The sequence below is a fragment of the Molothrus aeneus genome, chromosome 18, assembly GCF_037042795.1.
Source record: "Molothrus aeneus isolate 106 chromosome 18, BPBGC_Maene_1.0, whole genome shotgun sequence".
NCBI lineage: Eukaryota > Metazoa > Chordata > Aves > Passeriformes > Icteridae > Molothrus > Molothrus aeneus.
In genome coordinates this window covers 11,778,134-11,795,287 of record NC_089663.1, presented here as the reverse complement: position 1 = coordinate 11,795,287, position 17,154 = coordinate 11,778,134, and the positions used below count along the sequence as shown (strand labels likewise).

Here is a 17,154-nt window from a genome sequence, read left to right as displayed (position 1 = left end):
CAAAACCAAAGAATTTTCCTGACAGACATTAGAGGCAAGTAGGTAAATCAGCTCAGCTCTTTCACTGCCTCTCCTTGTAACCTCCCTTCATCTCCATTCTCTCCAGCACTATTCATATTCATGGACTCTTTTTTATTACATCCAGAAAACTGAATTGTGAGTCAGAATTTATTTTTTAATCAAAAGTCCTCCTCCATCTGTCGGAGCTCTTTAGGCTATTTCTGTTCTATTATAACACTGAAGGGGGGGAAAAAAGTGTTGCTTTGAGTAAACTTCTAGGCCAACCTTCCCAGCTATCTGTGTGACCTGTTCAGTGTGGTGCCTTTGGCCTGATTCATCAGAGGGGCAGAGGCTCTGCAGTTCCAGATTAAATCAGTGGGAGGCCTGAATGCTCAGTGCTCCTGAAAATCAGACCCAAAGCACCAAAAACTGGGACACAGGGAGGCTCAGTGCCTGCCGGCCCTGCCCTTTGCTGGACATTGTCCTTTTGTTTTTAATCCCCTTTCAACTTCCCCTTAACACCAGAAAATTGCCTCGTTCTCTCTTTGAGGACACATAGGGATTTCCAGATAACCAGAGAGGCTTTAGCTTCCTCTGTGGAGGACTTTAGTCATCTTCCTTTTGTGTTCTCACCTGACACCTCCCAGCTATGTTGGTGTTTATCGCCTTTCCAGATCTACAAGCTCCTGCCTGGAGCCCCAGGCTCTCCTCTCCCTCAGTCTGCCCTCGCAAGACACTCCCAAGCATACTTTTCTCTATAACAATAAACATTTCAACTCCTCCAGCTCTGAGATTTAAACTTTGGAAAATAAAATTTGTTTGTTCACGTCTCTAGAAAGCAAATTAAAGAAGTTGTAGGTTTTATAGGTTTAGGCTGTAGTGTGGACTACAACTTAAATGGTAATGCAGGGAGCAGTTACAAACAAACTGCGAGCACTTTGCAGAGAGGGAAGAAGCGCTCTGCTGATGCATCCTGAATGAAAAACAACCGCAGGAAATTAACAGAGGTTTTAAAGGCCACGGTAAATTTAATCGTAGGGTCTTTTCCTGAGGCTTCTGCATAAAGCGATCACTGAACTTTTTGAGATTTTCATTTTTGCCTACTGAGCTTTGCAGAGAGTGAAACTCGAGGAGTCGCCAGCGCTGCTCCGGGGGCAGGTGAGGGCAGAGCGCGGGCTGGGGCTCGGTGAGCGCCGTGACCCTCGCTGCGGGCACCGCTACCGGCAGCGAGCGGGGGAACGAGCCCGGAGCGGAGGAAGGCGGTACCAGCCCGGAGATCCCCGCACCATCCGCTCGCTCTTCCCCGGCTCTTCCCCCGCTCTTCCCCGGCTCTTTCCCCGCTCCTTCCCCTCACGGCGGGGCGGTCCCGCTGCCCCGCGCTCCTGACCGCGGCCGCCAGGCGGCGCCCTCACCCCGCCCGCTCGCCTGAGGGAGCGCGGAGCGGCGCGGGGAAGGAAGTGGCGGCTCCCGGTGCTGCCGGTGCGCGGGGCTCGGCTCGCTCGGCGGGCGGATAAATCCGCGCGGCCGCCGTGCCACGGCAGGGCAGGGGCAGTGCCGGCGCGGGGCTCTTCGCCTTCCCCGCTCCCTCCTCCCCCGCAGCTGCGGCGGCCCGCCCGCCTCGCCTTCCCCCGCCTCCGCCGTCCCCGCGCCGCGGCAGCGCCGGCGGGCGAGGAGCTGCCCGCGCCCGGCCCGCCCGCGCCGGGGATTATGCCAGCGGCGCGCGGGCATGCCGGCAGGCAGCGACCCGTAGGCAACGGCAGCCGCCGAGCCGCGGCGGCATCGGCAGCAGCAGCAGCGGGAGCCGCGGCCGCCGCGCCGGGAGCAGCCGGTGCGTGGCAGGGGGCGCTGAGGGCGGGCGGGGGGCGGCGGGGCGAGCACCGACACCTGGCGGCCCCCGGGATGGCCCGGCCGTGCCTCGGCGGGGGCGGGAACCGCGGCGGGCCTGAGGGGAGCTGAGCTGGGGTGGCCGGGCCCGCGGGGCGGCTGCGGCTCTGTAGAGGGGCCGGTGCGGGGCGGGGGCCCCTCCCGGGACCGCGGAACGGCCCCCGCGGGCCGCGTCGGGTCCTGGCCGGCACCTGGAGGCTGCCGCGGCCTCAGCGGGGCCGGGCTGTCCGTCCTCTCCCGGGATGCGGCGGTAAAAGTTTCCCGATGGAGCAGTCGGTGACCGGGAGGGCCCCGCGGCCATGGCAGCGCCCGGCACCGCACGGCAGGGACGCGGGGTCCGGCGTGTGGTGGCACGGCCGGTGCCGGGCTCTCCCTGCGCTGGCGGGCTGCGGGCGGCAGGCACCGCTCCGTGCCCGCGGGGACAGCCGGGGACGAATGGACGGACGGACGGACGGACGGAGCACACTCCCTGCCGGGTCGCGGCACCCGGAGCGTTCGGGGCGGTCAAGGCTCGGGGCCGGAGCCAGCCCCCGGGAGAGCTCCGTCCTGGCCCCCTTCCTCCGGTACCGCATCTCCCAGCCTTGAATTTCACCGAATTCGGCTCAAGGCAGAGGCCCCCGGTGGAGGTTTTGCCGTGCGGTGGCCTCGGACGGGGCCTGGCCGTGGGGAGGGGGTGAGGGGCTCCCCGGGGGTGTCTCCCATCCCTGAGGGAGAAGAGGGCGAGACCCGCAGCAGCCTCAAAGAACAAATGCTGGTGACTGATTATAGCTGAGGGACAGCCCCGTGAGCTTTCGGGGCTCGAGACCTCCCTGTGTCAGGGCATGCTGGGTGGTGACTGGAGCTGGCCGTGCTCCTCAGGCGGTGCTTTTCCTTGCGGGAGTGGGAGGAAGCGATTCTTCCCTTTGGAAAGAGCAGAATGCCCGTTCCTCAGCTGGATGATGGGCTGCGAGAGGGGATTCTTTTTACTGGGCCCGGCAGTCCTTTCTCCTGGCCTCCCCGCCCCTTGACAGAAGCCTTGTGTTCCCCAACTCTGTGCTCCATCCTGGAGCGTGCTGCTGCTCCATGGCTACAGCGTGAACAGCTCCAGCTTTTTGCCCAGCTGTGGGAGGATTAAATCCCTTCCTTCACGTCCTCCCCAGCCTCTCCTGCTCTGCTGAAGAAGCAGAAGCCCAGAGTGCACCGAGGTGCTCAGCCTGGAGCTGAGGGCATCATTCAGGGAGCCCCTCAGAGGAGCGCCCTGCTCAGCTACACAAGTCAGTCCTGTCACATTTCACTTTTAAATGCCACGACTGAGGTGAAGTTTATTTTAACTGTGTGTTTTAGCAAAAAAAAAAAAAGTTTCTTTATGTGTTGGTACCTACTCTGAAGTGAGAGCTTCCATCTTCTCTGTGCTCTGTGCGTCTGGAAGCTGCTAAGTGGAAATTTGATGTCAGGAAGCGTCTTCAGTCTTTGAAGACATAATCTGTGAGTGCTCAGCTCTGAACAGGAACGTGACAATAGATCAGTCTTTGTGGACATCGGGACTTGAATAGGCGGATGTTTGAGTGCATGTGAGAATATCAGTGGCTGTGGGACTCCTTATCCCCCGATGGCACCGATTCCTGTTCCGTGCCCACATCTTTTTGCTCGTGCTGTATTTTTATCGCCTGGTTTATTTTGGTCGTGACTGCGTTGTGCTCCGGGTAACACAAGCCGACTGCCTGCCTTTCAGAGTTCAGCCCTGGCTTCTGGGCGAGGGGTTTTCCCCCCACCCACTGTTGAACAGGAGGCTGCTGTTTGTAGGGCGGCCCTTTCCCTCTTTTCCTGTGGCAGACCTGGTGCCTCCGCTGGATCTCTGAGTGCCCGGTCATTGTGACAGGTAACCAGCTCCTTGTGCTGCTCGGTAATTGGAACGGCTCCTCGGGATATTCAGCGTAAAGGATGGCCAGGCATGAAAGCGCTGTTGCAGACTTGTCCTGGCTTGTTGTTTGTCTCAGGATTTCTGCTTCGTGGTCCTTGCAGTGTGTTCTGGTTGTGGCAGAATCCCTGAGAGGGGAAGAAAGGAGCAGCCGGGGCTGGGAACGCAGCTTGTGCTGCTTTTGATGGAGCAGACTTCTGCTAGGCTGCTGGGCTTCATTAATCATATTTAAGTTTCTGTCACTAACTTTTAATTAAAAGCATAGTTGATACCACTTTAATGAACGTACAGATGTTAGCCATCTTCATGCATAAAAATGCTTTTTAATTCCCTTACTATTCCCTTTATGGCCCTTAGATGCTTTTGCTGCCATCTAAACCGTGTACAGTAGCAGCTGTTTATCTTCTTAATAAAACTTTTTCTTGCATCTGTGTTCAGGAAACAATAATGGTTTGAGTAAACAATTCCCTGGTATCCTTTAACAATATTTTTTTAGGAACTTGGCAGAAAGGGTCAGAAGTGGTGCCTAAATCGTGAGCTCCAAGGTTCTTGCTGACTATAGCCCTGAGCCAAGTGTAAGTCACCTGAAATTGTTGGCTGTTTTCAGGCTTATGTGAGCTGATGAAGAAAATAAGAAGCCCTCAGTGTATGACTTTTGATTCTGATGAGCTTCACGAGGATCTTTTCCCCAAATGACAACTTCTTATTAAAATATCTTTTCTATTTTGGGTTTGCTGCTGATGGTGTGTGTCAATGCTTTGTCGCTTGTTGTGCATCTAACAGCCCGAGCATTTATTGTGATTTACCATCTGGCACGTGGGAGTTTTATCTAACTTCTCATTTTACTTGACAGCAACCAGTTTGGAAAGACCTTGTCCTGATTTTTTTTTTTCCCCTAATAGAAATTCTCAAAACTTAAAACTGACAATGGGGCTAAAAGGTTTTGAATTTAAAAAATTACTCTCTTTCTATTCACAAATTGTTACTGCTTCTGCGAGATGGCCAAAGAGAGAAGCAGCACATCCTTCAAGTGAGCTAATTTAAAGAAGGTTCCTCCAATTAGTCCTAAGGAGCATTTATCTCCCCTCTGCACTCAAATAAAACTCTTGTCATTCAGTTGCTGTCTTGGCAGCCTGAGTGGAAGGCTTTGGAAAATGGCAAGTGAAAGCTGATGCTCGCTCCTGAGTACAGTTTGACTCATGCCTTTCATGCATATTCACCATAATGTCCTGTTCCAGGACAAGCAGGATCCCTTGAGAAACATTTCTTCTTTTAAGGTGTTTTTCTTTTAGGCTTCCTCTTATTAGAGGCTCAAATAGGAGCAGGGGCTAGAAACAGGCATCGATGTGTTGCTTTGCTTTATTTTTAATTTCTTAGAAGGAAAAAGCTACCCATGGTTTTCTTAACAGCCAATTTCTCTAAATGGTAAAGATGCCTTCTCATTTAATTTTAAAACTGGCTGACGTAGGGTGTGATGCAATTAATATTTCTGTTTATCTCTCCAAATTGGTAAAATATGCCTAAATTTAATTTTGAGCCCAAAAGCATCTTATAAACAAAAATGTTCTGTAGTTTTTCAGTGTGAATGGAGATGGAATAATTAATGGGGGAGGGAGGAGAGAATAAATAAAACACTTTTTATTTATAACTTTATTTCCTGGGTGTTGGAGGAAATCCAAGTGCCACAAGATTGTACTGGGGCAGAGTCAGCTCACCCAAGAACTGAAAGGGAATGTGGCTTCTCTAATTGTGGTGTCCATGCCAAGAGTCCTAGGAAAATTTAAATGAACAAAGTAATGGATGATATTTGGATGTTCTTAATGTAAGAAGAAAACAATCTAGCCTGGGGTTGGCCCAGATCCTGTCCCTACAGGGAGTTCAAATCAGCACCATGCCAAGTCAATAGACAGAGCTCCCAAAGTCAGGCTTGTGCATTTTCCATAGGAAGGAGCGTTTGCTGGTGTGACTGGATGGTGGTTTCAATTTTTCCTTTTAATTGAACTAATATTTCTTAGATGCTCCCAGCCAAATGCTTCAGTAAATCCCACTGGAGAAGTTAGAAAGCAGTTGGAAAAAGGGATCTTGCATTTTGAAGGAGGGAGGGAGGGGAGGTGCAGGGGACCTCCTGAGGGATGGCAGGATCTGGAGCCAGAGCTGCTTCCCCTTCCTGCAGCTCTTCCTGAGCGTGTGACACAGGGCCGGGCTTCGGAGGGGAGAAGAAATAAGAGGTTGCTCAGGCAAGTGGAGTTTTTGGGCAAATCTGGGTGCAGGGAAGAAATCCAGTTGGCACAGGGCTAAAACCTACCCTGGGGAGCTTGGCCACACCTGAGGAGGTGCTGGCTTTGCAGGGAGAGGCCATCCAGGAGGGAAAGGGGAGGGAGAGCAGCACCTTCCTGCCCCTGGGCTTGCTGTGCCAGCGCTGCTGAGGAGGATGAGCAGGACCTGGGCTGTGGTGGCTGGGTCAGTGCAGGGTGGGGGCCTGGCCGTCCCGGGGCCATTGTCCCAGGGGCCCTTGTCCTTGTGCCAAGGTCATTGTCCCGGCAGCCTCGGACCTGGCACCGGGCAGGGACACACATGCCAGCGCCCTGAGTGTGCCCGGGGTGCCACCAAGGGCAGGGACAAACACACACCTGGCTGAGGAAGGAGTGCTGGTAGGAGTAGGGGCACCCACAGCACTCTCAGTCTCCCGGCAGCAGCACAGGCTGATTTTGGCTTCTCCTGACCCAGGCAGTGGCTGAGAACTGCAAATTAGATTTTTTTTTTTTTTCTGGCTTTAAACAGCCTCCAGAAAATCTTCCTCAGACAGATTTGAAGACCTACAACATCCAGAAGTCTGCACCCCTGTGGACCTCCAGTTGTTTTCCAGCAAAAATAACCCTAGTCCGAGTAGTGAGTACCTTGGATAGTGAGGACTCTGCACAGCTTTTACAGTCCTGGCTTTGTGTTTGGACAGCTGAGCTTGGTGAGTGCTGGGTGTGGGCACAAACCTTAAAACTCTCCTTGGCAGGAAAACAGGTGGGATTAGGTGAATTGGGGGGTGTCCCTTGATGTGATGAGGGAAAGTGATTTGCCACTCATGGCTTTCTTTAAACAGTTCAGTCTCCAGTTGGAGACCAGATACTGGGATTTCTACTCAGGGATTTTCCAGCAGTGTCTGTGATCTCATCATGGTGGGGGGAAGAAACTGAGATCCAGAAAATCCAGTAGTGGCACAGAGGTGGTTTGCTGTGAGCTGGGAAGGCACAGCTGGTGAGGACTTGGGGAGGAAAATAGTGAATGCACTCCTGAAAGATTTGTAATTCACCGTTGGACGGGGATTCCTGTAGTGGACAGGGAAGCTAACTCTGATTTGTTCGGATTGCTGGCACTTACATAACGATCAGGGAGCTTCAGGATGCTAATTCAGGCTTAACCCTCAGAGCAGTGACCTGGGAAGGCATTTTAATGGCATGATAGCCAATTTGGAGGGTGGGAGTGTGTAATCACATCAGCACTGAGGTATCTGGGCACTGCAGGGCGAGGCTCCTTATCTCTGGCTCTAAAGAAGTTTGGTATTTGCATGACTTAACTCTGGATGTGTAGAGGGGCCTTAATTCCATTATGTGCTTTAAAAGGTTATGGGAGGATTTCAGGTTTTTCTGGTACAGGAGTTTAGGTTCAGCTGTGTTTTGAACAGGTATTCATAAGGAGTTGGGTTTGGATCATTTAATGTCTCTTTTCAGATGATTTGGGTTGGAGTCAGAGTTATCCATAGCAAAACCTGGAGGGCTCTGGGCATTTCTGGAGAGGTACAAAAAATAATGGGCTGCCATGAGTTACTACCTGTTTGGAAGGAACAGAAAAACAATTTCACATATGCATTTGTATATAAACATGGTGTAATTATGTTTTGTATACATCAGAGGACAATTCACTGGGAATAATTTCCCTTGTAATTTGTTTCAAGATCAATACCATAACTTAAATAACCTTTTAAAGGTACAAACATGGTAGAATCACTTTCTCTATGTGGGTGGTTTACCTATTTTAATGTTGCCTTTTTTTTTTTTTTTTAAGAAGGAAATAGAGATTTTATATTTATCATATGAGATGAAATTGAAATCTAAATATTTACATCTTTTCACTGGATCTGGGGTTGAGCACCAGCTGTAGGCGTTGCCAAGCTGTTTAAGTTGTCTCCTCCACAGAGCAGGTTGATTTCTCCAGGGTGGTGGAGAGATGGAGCCTCGTGTTTCTGGCTCTGATTTTCTGTCCTGTCTCTGCATCTGGAAATCCTTCCCTCTGTGGGCTCTGTGACCTGGCCTCACGTTCAGAGGGTGTTCCAGCCTGAACATGCTGAAGCTAGGCATGTGTTGTCTCCACCAGAATGCAGAGTAAACTGCAAGCTGTGAAACTGGAGGGGGAGTCTGGGCCAGGAGGATGTAAATAACTCGAGATATTTGGTGGAAAAGAGCAGGAGGGGGAGGAAGGCCTCTTGCTTGATTCTTCTCTGCCATCCCATCTCCTCAGTAACATCCTCTGTGCTCTTCACAAGCAAAGGTGGAGGATCACTTCTGTCTTGAAGAAGGGTAAACCAGGAGCAGACATAGGAGATGCTGCAGGCACATTTCAGCAGAAGAGACACTAAAATTCCTGAGATTTCTGTCTCTGGTTTTGTTTTGCTTTCCTTGTTTCCCTGTTAATTTCTTGAGCAGGCTTGACATGGGGTTTTTAGGCTTTGACCCACCAAAGTGAACGGATGGAGATCACATACCCTGTTTTGTTCTCCCTCTCTTGTTTTTAAGGACCATTTATCCAGACTCATGGGACTCTTTGTTTGTCTAACCTGTCTCTGGCTTGTAAAACATTGTTCCTTGTGTTAACTCCAACAAACAGTAAACATCTTCCATCAGATATCCTCAAAAATGTGTTTAGCCTGGGCACAACTGTTTCTGTTGAGACTAGAACAATTTCAATGCTCTCTTTTGCTTATATTTAATACCTATAAATAAGTTTTTCAGAAGGGCACCTTCATGTAGCACACTGTCACTGTGAGGAAAAAAAGAGCATATTTGGACAAGCCTACTTGAAGGATTAAACTTTTTTGTTCAGCTTCTGTGTGTTGCCCTGGCTTCCCGGTTTTCATTTATGCTTTTGTTTAGAGCAGGGAGAGATGGTTTCACGTGCCTTGGGTATCTTTAGGTCAGATCTTCTGCCTCATGTCTGCCAAACACCTGGGCAGAGAGGATGGAGAGGAAAGACCTTTCTGTGCTCCTGCCTGTTCCTTTGTACAGGTGCCCCAGCAGCAGAAGGAGTTTGACATAAAGGGGAGATTTATTTCACTGTCTAATGGAGCATCTGTATTATCAAAGGCAGATATGTCAGAGCACTTTCCCCCTCCCTGCTCTGTCTTTTGTTGTCTGAATGTCATTTTGCTGATAGAACTTGTGTTGTATTCATTGTTATCAAACTAGAACTGGAGAAAAAAAAGAAAAAAAAAAGAGGTGATGCTTTGTCTTAAACGTTGTTACCAAAATCATCAGCTAAACCAGGTAGAGTGAGGATTTTAATTCCTGGTTTAAAGACTGAGTATACTTTTGGCTTTCAGACCTCCCGTTTGTCCTAAATCAAGTTTATGGTAGCAGCAGCCGTGAGTGTCAGCTTCTGATTATAAACAGATTTGGAGCCACTAAAAACCTCCTTGAAATCAGTTTGACAACTGTTTGAGAACCTCCTTTTTAATATTCTCAGCAAGTTCCCTGCTGAGGTCTCTTGCAGCAGCCTTGTAGATCTTGTAGATGTTAGTCTTCCCTGCATATTTTATTTTAACTTGCTCATAAGCTGCCTAGGAGAATGCACATGGATAAGCTTTTCCAAGCTTTTTAAAAATTCATTTTTACATGGAAACCTGGGCTCAGCAAGATGAGAGCTGAGTGGAAACTGGTTGTGCTGTGCTGGGTATGCAGCACCTTGGTGCTCAGAGCACTTTGCAGGGAGATGCTTTTTGCTTTTGTTTGGTTTTCTTGAGGCTAAATCCCAATTTCTCCCTGCAGTTTCTGACTCCAGGTGGGGCTCTGGACCTGCAGGGGGGTGGAGGGTGCAGCAAATCCATCACCAGGGCAGACACTGGGATGGGCTGGGGGCTCTTGGGGTGCACTCATGGCTCAGGTGGGAGAGGGGAAGGGAGATGGGCTGGTGCTGGTTTTTATCCCTGCAGCCCCTGCTCTGAACCACCAGGCTCAGAAAACCTGAGCAGCTCCTAAGGGAGCATCACCCCAGGCCTGTGCTGCTGTGCCCAGGGCTCTGCACTGCAGGGATCAAGGGAAATTCCATCTGGAGGTGGGAAAAACAACCCTGGCAGCCTTTCTTTGTTGGAGTCAGGGACAGATTTCCATTTGACTCATCTGTTGTTGAGATGGTGACACCCTTGAGTCACATTAAAAACGAGACCTTGTACTGAATTGGCACATCATGGAGCAGGTGTTTGCTGGGGTTTTTTGGGGGTTTGTCCTTGTTCAGAAAATTATTTTTGTGTTCTCTGAGATGGGATGAAATTGATTAATGGTGTTGCTGATGTTCTGGGTTAAAAATAACAGGAAAACCTGATTCAGGTGGAATGCTGGAAGTTAACTGTCAAGATAACCTGCTTGAAATAGTTGTAAAGGCCTAAAAATAAAATAAAATAATAAAAAAGATGAATGCCCAGTAGCCAGATGGTTGGAAGAGAACACCCCACGATCAATGAGGCAATATGTAAATATTTTCGATCATTACCACAGTACTGCTGTGTTGACATTGAAATTCAGAGTGTTATTCTGTGGGACTCCTCATTGATCAGCAGATGAGCTCTGATAAAATAGAGGATGAAAGCACAATACTGAGCATTATTATGGATTGTGGATTTCATTGACAAGGACAGGCTTCCATCAAGGGCTAGGAATGGATTTCAGACACACTTTAAGCACGTTGCTGAGCCACTGTGTTCCTTTCTGGCTGTCAGCTACCAATTAAATGGTGTTTTATTTCTTGAGCTGCTTTATTTAAGGTGAAATACTGCATAATTGACTAATTTTTCTGTGCTAATTGCTACAGTTATATGGGAAGGGGCAAGGTGGAAGCTGACATAGAGCTCTCTGTTTGAAATATACCTGGCTAGAAATGACTGGAAAATAATATTAATCAAACAGCTGAATTAAAGTTTTTTGGTTTTTTTAAATAGATTCTTCTGAAAGCTGGTTGTAGAGACCCTGTCTGGCTGAGTCACTAAGAAACCTTCACGGGGTGACAGCATTCTCATGAATAAAACATGAGGTGCCTTTGGCATACACAGGTGCTGAACCCACCCAGAGGCTTTTTCTTTTTTTTTTTCCTTCCTTCTCCTTAAAAAAAAAAAAAAAATCCCATCGGTTTTACTGCTCTCAGAGGGGAGTCTGAACTTGACCAAATGGACTCTTTTGAAAGCTGCTGTTTGAGATCTGCCCACCCCAAAGCAATCCCAGCAGGGGCTGCTGCTGCTGGTTCCTGGGATCCCAGCCTGGAGGCAGGAGGGAGGTTTGGGAGGGTGATGTGTGTGGGGAGCAGGTTGCCACTACTTTTGTGTGATATTAAATTAAATGTGACTCTTCCTGTTTTACATAGACTGGGGTGAGGTTCCTGAAAAGCTTATGAGGGTGCAAATACAATGTAGGGTTTGAGTTTTTTGAAAGATTTTTTCCTTGCAGTTGATCAGAGCAATGGGTTGTAACATTTCCCATTTCACATAAGGGAATAAAGACTTTTAGGAAAGGCTTGATGACTTCTAAGGAAGGAGGGAGAGGGCTCTTGGCAAATGAAAAGCTCATTATAGCTACAGCAGGGTCCAGAGCCCAGGCAGCTTCTGGAAGCTTTTTGCTGTTTGTTTTCCCTCCCTTTCCCTTGGGTCTGGCTGCTCACAGTGCAGCCAGGACCTTGTGCTCCTTTGGGAATGTAACCCCGGGGCACTTGGAGGGTCCAGATGCTACAAACATCAGAGAGGGAAAAATGGTCTCAGTGCCTTTGCAAGCTGCTTGTATTTTCCAGTTAACTGCTGCATTTCTCTTGCATGTTGATTAATTTCCTGGCACAGTCCTGGAGCCTGTTCCTCCGATCAGAGTTCTTAGGATTTTGAATTTATTTCCCTGTGGTTTGTTGACTTTTAGTTGCTCACTTGTATCCTTTTAGTGCTTTAGGGTGGCTGGTAGGAGAACAGAAACCACCTTTTCTGAGGATAGAGGGCTCTGGAGACTCTCTGTGGTCTGAAACTGATGCTCCCAAACCATGGGCATGTGGTGTTTGACCACAGCTGACACTGGGTAGGGCTTAGAATTTATTCATGCAGATTGGGCAAGGGCAGGAGGCTGAGCTAGACCAGCTGTGGTGATCATGAGGAACAGTTGTGCTGGTTCATTTCTCCCTGCAACACGGTGCTCTCAGTGCCTCTGAGTTTGCAGAAGCTTTTTTATTGCCTGTGCTTGGCAGGGCTCTGCTCCTCGAGGCAGGTGAGTTGTGGTTTGGGGTTTGTCACCAGGTGTGTTTGTCCAGGTAATGGTGACTGTCCCACCAGTATAAAGGGATTTAGTGGTGGCAGCGATGGTGCCTCCTGGAAGGACTGGAAAGTGAAGTGCAGCACATCAGTTCAGCAGAGAAGCCTTCAGGAGCCAGCAGAAAGCATCTTAGAATTAATTAATCATCCTCCATGGAAAGGTAAATGCCAGTTCTGTTAGTGCAATGTGGTGTTTTCAGCATTGGTGTTAAAAACGAGCCTGTGGCACCTCTGCCTCTTTGCAAGGGATATTTCCATGTGAATCTGTCTATTAATAGCTGTAGTCTGCTTTCCTGTGCCTGGGGTGCTGCTCCAGAGCCAGAGGTGGTCTTTGATTCAGTTCTGGGCTGCTCCAGTGCCCAGATGCTTCCCTGAAAGCCTTTTGAGGAAGGGAAGGAGTTTCTAATGTTCCTTTTTTGCATATCACCCATAATAAAAATGTTGTTGCAGCCTTTTGGGAGCTCTTGCATTAACTCACATTTCTGTGTTTTTGTTGCATTGCTTTTTCCTGGTGGTTTGGACAAATGTGCCCCTTGTTTAACAATGCTGAATCCTCCCACACTTCAGAAGTTTAATTTTAAAGCAGAAGCAGTTTTAACTGTGTAATTGATTTCCATTTAGCACCGCATGTTTCTGAAATGCAGACAGGGTTAATGATTATAGAAGAGGACGAAAAGCTGACAATTTTTAAGTTTAAATTTTGCCTTGGTAATCTGTTCTCACACCTAAAAATAAGTAAATTAAGAATAGCATCAGTGAGGCCTCTGCAAACTGCAGTGACTTTAAAAAGTGATGACTTGGGAATCCAGTCAAGGTGAATTGTTTATGATTATTCCAGAAAACAAGTTTCATAGATGTCATAATGTCCTAGGCTACATTAATTATCTATTACTTTTAGTGTTTGCTGCAGAGAAAATGCCAGTGATTCTGTTTTCCCATAGGCAATACTTTCAGTTTCTGTTGTACAGAAATGTTTTTGCTTTTAATCACTTTTGATTGCAGTACCATTAACAAGGGTGCAGAGAAATCAATTTTTCTGTTTGGTACAGATTTACTGTCACTGAAAAGAAGAACTTTTGTCATCCTTCCCTAATGTACAATACAGGGAGAAAAACCCCAACCCCAGAAGAAATAAGAATAATGGAGGTAGGAAGATTGATTTTTCTTACCTGGAGGAGGCTTTGTGGCTGCCCTTCCAGGTTTGCAGGTTTGAGCTTTTGGGGGGTCTTTGATGGCCTCACCCAAACTCTGAAACTCTTTGAAGTCCTGTGTCCAGGCCCTGCTAATTCTGAGAACTGTTCCCTGCTCAGCAAAGGCAGACAGAGAGAGCAGGGCCCTGCTCTGACTCAATTTTTTATGATTTATTAACAAAGTGTGGGTTGTAGTGGATTTCTTTAGGGAGGATGGTGCCTGGTGCATCCAGCACCTAGAGAGACTTGTCTTGCTTGTGGGAAATGGGGAAAGAATGGATATGGACAAATCCCAATGTGCTTGAGGAATGAATTATTGTGTAACCTGTAAAAATTGGTGAGGCTTAATCAGACTGGATGTGTATTGAGTTAAAAAACACACAGCTCTAATGAATCCTTTTAAAAGATAAAGTGGTGTGAGGATTCTTCTTTACTTGCAAATCAGAATGGTAGAATGGCTAAAAGGACTAATGAAATACTTGCTTTCATAAAAAGGTATTTAAAATTCAAAGGCAAAGCAAGATTAAAATGTTGTATTTAAATATATTTCCATCACAGAGATTTGAATAGTTGCTTTAGAGAGAAAGTCCTTTGAGCTTTGCATCATCATATTGTATATAACAGTAGGGGAAGAAACACTTTACATTTCCTTTTGTGAAAAGAACTTTTACTTAAAACAATCATTAAGAATTTAGTGGGTTAATTCTGCCCCAAAGTACACACACAAAATACTGGCACAGGTATCAAATCATCTAATATTTTTTCTTCAGTTATAAAGAAGATGTAATTTTAAAAGTAGTGGTGATTTTCAGTGTTTATTTTGTTGTAAGCCTGAAGAATTAATTTTATTTATCTTCTGATCTTGACTGTATTAATGTTGGCAGCAAGATCAATAGTCAACGAAAGAAAAGAAAACTTAAGATTCAGTTTCAGATAAATTCTGATCAGATCCTAAACCACAGGGCCACAGACTGGACCTGTGGTTCCCAGTTCTGACAGATCCAATCTAAAAGATGCATCATGGTTTTGAGATAGGTGAAGCAACTTGGTATCCAACACTATTATTATTATTAATAATAATAATAGTAATAATAATAATAATATTGCCACTCCGCCTGGGAAAGCAGAACTGCCATTTGGGCTCTGTGTGCCTCAGCTGTGAATCAGCAAATGACGTTAATAAGCATTTGTGGACTAAATATATTTTTAAGCTGTCTGGCTGCTTGCTCCTGGTGAGATTTCTGAGATTAATGGTCTGAAATGTTACTCACATTTGCTCTTCCTCCAGGATGAATCTGACCTGTGCAAGCACTATTATATTTTTTAAATTGCTGTGCAAGAAGTTACAAGAGTGAAGATCAGTTCCTGTTTTTTTTTTTTTAAGCTGTTGGCAAGACATAATTTTATGTTAACTGAAGCAGTGCTTGCAGCTAAAGGTATTGATGTTTTTTCCAAACATTTCAGTTCCTCTAGGGAAGGAAACAGAGTGTATTGATGTTTTATTTATTTTTTGTGTAACACTTTGGTAGCAGGTGCTGGTGTTGAGGCTCGGATCCAAGTCCCAGTCAAGGAGATGTGCTTTTATTTGTGTGGTTGTGGACCCAGATTTGCATGTTCTGGTGCAAAACACAGCCCCTGCTGCTGGGAGAGAGAATGGGGAAGGACACCTGTGCCCTTTGTGACCTGAAGGGGAAAGGGAAAATGGGAGTTCAGTGAGATGGAGGCATTTTTAATGTAAGCATGTGGGAACAACAACATTCCCTGCTCCATCCCCCTGTTAGACCAGTGCTGGGAGAGCCCTGGCTCTGCTCTGGCTGCTGCTTGGAGGACAGAGAAACAAAACATTAAAGAAGACCTAAAGGAACCTGGATCTACCTGGGGAGATCATCAGTAGAGAGGAGAGGGAAGAGCACATGTGTGTGCCCTAAAGTGCCACCCAGCTGCTTTAAAAGCAGCATTAAAACCATATTTAAAAAAACCCAGCTTTAAAACCAGTTTGCAGTGGTTGGAGGTAAAGATGAAACTGCCCAAAGGAATCTCTTAGAAAGGCAGAGGGGCTGCTTGGAATGTCGAGCAAAGCAGTCACTTGCTCTGCAGGCAGCGTTACAGGCTCCTTCTGCCCTCAGCCCTCCTGACAAAAATGAGCCTTGGGGGGGAGAGGTGGCTGCAATAGGAGTGAAAATGGGGTAAAATGAGTGAAAATGGGGTGCCTGGGCTTTCCTCACCTGGGTTTGCCCTCCTGGGTGCTGCTGGTTCACCAGCCCTGCCTTTGTTCCCTCTGGGAGCTGCTGGCTCCTTGCTCCCCCAGTGGTGGAAGGATTTGTGGGATTACAGGGGCAGCTCCAGCTCTGCTTCCACCCTCAAACATGGGATCCTGCCCAGACTCTGGGGGCTCCCTGAAGGATCTGTGATGTGCTGGCTTTGTCTGTGGTGTCTCCTCCATGGAAGTCACAGAGCTCCAAGCTCAGAAGGGAGAAGCTTTGAGGAGAAGTGTTGTGCAGAGGGAGCACGTGAGAGTGGTCAGTGCAAGCTGTGTGTTTTTTCATCTCTCTTTTTTATCCTTCTTAATTTCCATGAGTTAGAGATGACGATGACTCATGGTTTGGAACACACTTGAAATCCCTGAGGTGCTCATTGCCGCCTACTATCACGTATTGAATTTCTGACATACCGGAGGGATGTCTGCAGAGAAACTCTGATGTGCAATTATAAAATGTTGTAGCTTTATGTTGTTTGCATAGGAGCCATTAGCATGGTGTAACTGGAAAAATAATGCAGCTTTATTCTTGCTCTTGATTTCCCATGGGCATGGCAGTTCAGCAACTGTGTTCTGTCTTTTTCTAGGATGTTGACACATGTGGACCAACAGTGACATCCTTTTTCAGCAATGCTGTTTTTGCTCCCTCCTGCATTCAGAAGCATCTAGAAAGATTTTTTGCAGAAGGTAGGTTCTGACATTTCAGCTGGATAGCTGTTCTTTTTCTTCTGGGTTAGAAAAAAACATTTAGATGTTACTAGGGAGAATGGTGATTTATCTGAGGGATACTAACTTGCTGTTGGTGAGAGGAGATTAACCTTAGCTTGGGTTCCACTTTAATAAATGCTTGGGGAAAACGTGCTGAAATGGAGGCTGGAGAATGGCTTCAGGAGCTCTTTGAGAAGGGCTTGGCAGTCACAGGACATGGTTGGCTTAAATTGCATAGATGTGTGCATTGGTAATAAACTTCTTTTGAAAGAAAGCTCACACTCCTTGCCTTTTTCTGTTTAGTCAGCATCCTTTCCTGCTTAGAATATTTCAAATAAATAAATTAAAAGGGAAAATGGCTGCACAGGATGTGCAATTAATATAATTTAAATCTTAGGTGTGTTTTTTTCCTGAAAGAAAAAAAATCTTAACCTTGTTGATTTTATTTGTATTGAAATAAAAAGTAGTACAGCCTCATTTACTGCCATCAAATTGTAGTTTCTACCTTTCTTTGTCCTCTGAACTTTGAATTTGTTTTGCATTGCGTTTAGGATCGAGGTGCAGAACTTCCTAATAAACAGGGTGGAAGGGGAAGCAGTTACCCGTGGTGGCTTTTAACAAGGCAAAGTGAAGAGATTGTTTGTTTTTTATGAATGTGTGTACCTGCTACTCCCTTATG

General features: G+C 47.1%; 2 protein-coding genes across 4 annotated transcripts in view; one reads left to right on the top strand and one right to left on the bottom strand.

Moving 5' to 3' along the window:
* Nucleotides 1-1,350: 1,350 nt before the first annotated feature.
* On the bottom strand, nucleotides 1,351-3,734 carry LOC136564490 (basic salivary proline-rich protein 4-like). Its single transcript, XM_066562477.1, has 2 exons — nucleotides 3,640-3,734; nucleotides 1,351-2,353 (listed from the first exon to the last, which is right to left on the bottom strand). The coding sequence occupies exons 1-2, from the start codon at nucleotides 3,732-3,734 to the stop codon at nucleotides 1,351-1,353; spliced, it is 1,098 nt and encodes a 365-aa protein (XP_066418574.1).
* The window catches only part of PITPNM2 (phosphatidylinositol transfer protein membrane associated 2), a 125,792-nt gene continuing 110,361 nt past the window's right edge, over nucleotides 1,724-17,154 (top strand). For all 3 annotated transcript variants that reach the window (XM_066561931.1, XM_066561929.1, XM_066561928.1), the window contains exons 1-2: nucleotides 1,724-1,828; nucleotides 16,355-16,454. The gene's annotated coding sequence lies outside the window, so the exon portion shown is untranslated. The remainder of the gene's footprint in view (nucleotides 1,829-16,354; nucleotides 16,455-17,154) is intronic.

Excerpts from the sequence above, each read along its gene's own strand:
- LOC136564490 (XM_066562477.1), bottom strand. The coding sequence starts at position 3,734 with ATGACCGGGCACTCAGAGATCCAGCGGAGGCACCAGGTCTGCCACAGG. Across the intron at positions 2,354-3,639 it reads CAGCAGCCTCCTGTTCAACA|GGAGTGTGCTCCGTCCGTCC; the intron begins GTGGGTGGGGGG and ends GCGACCCGGCAG.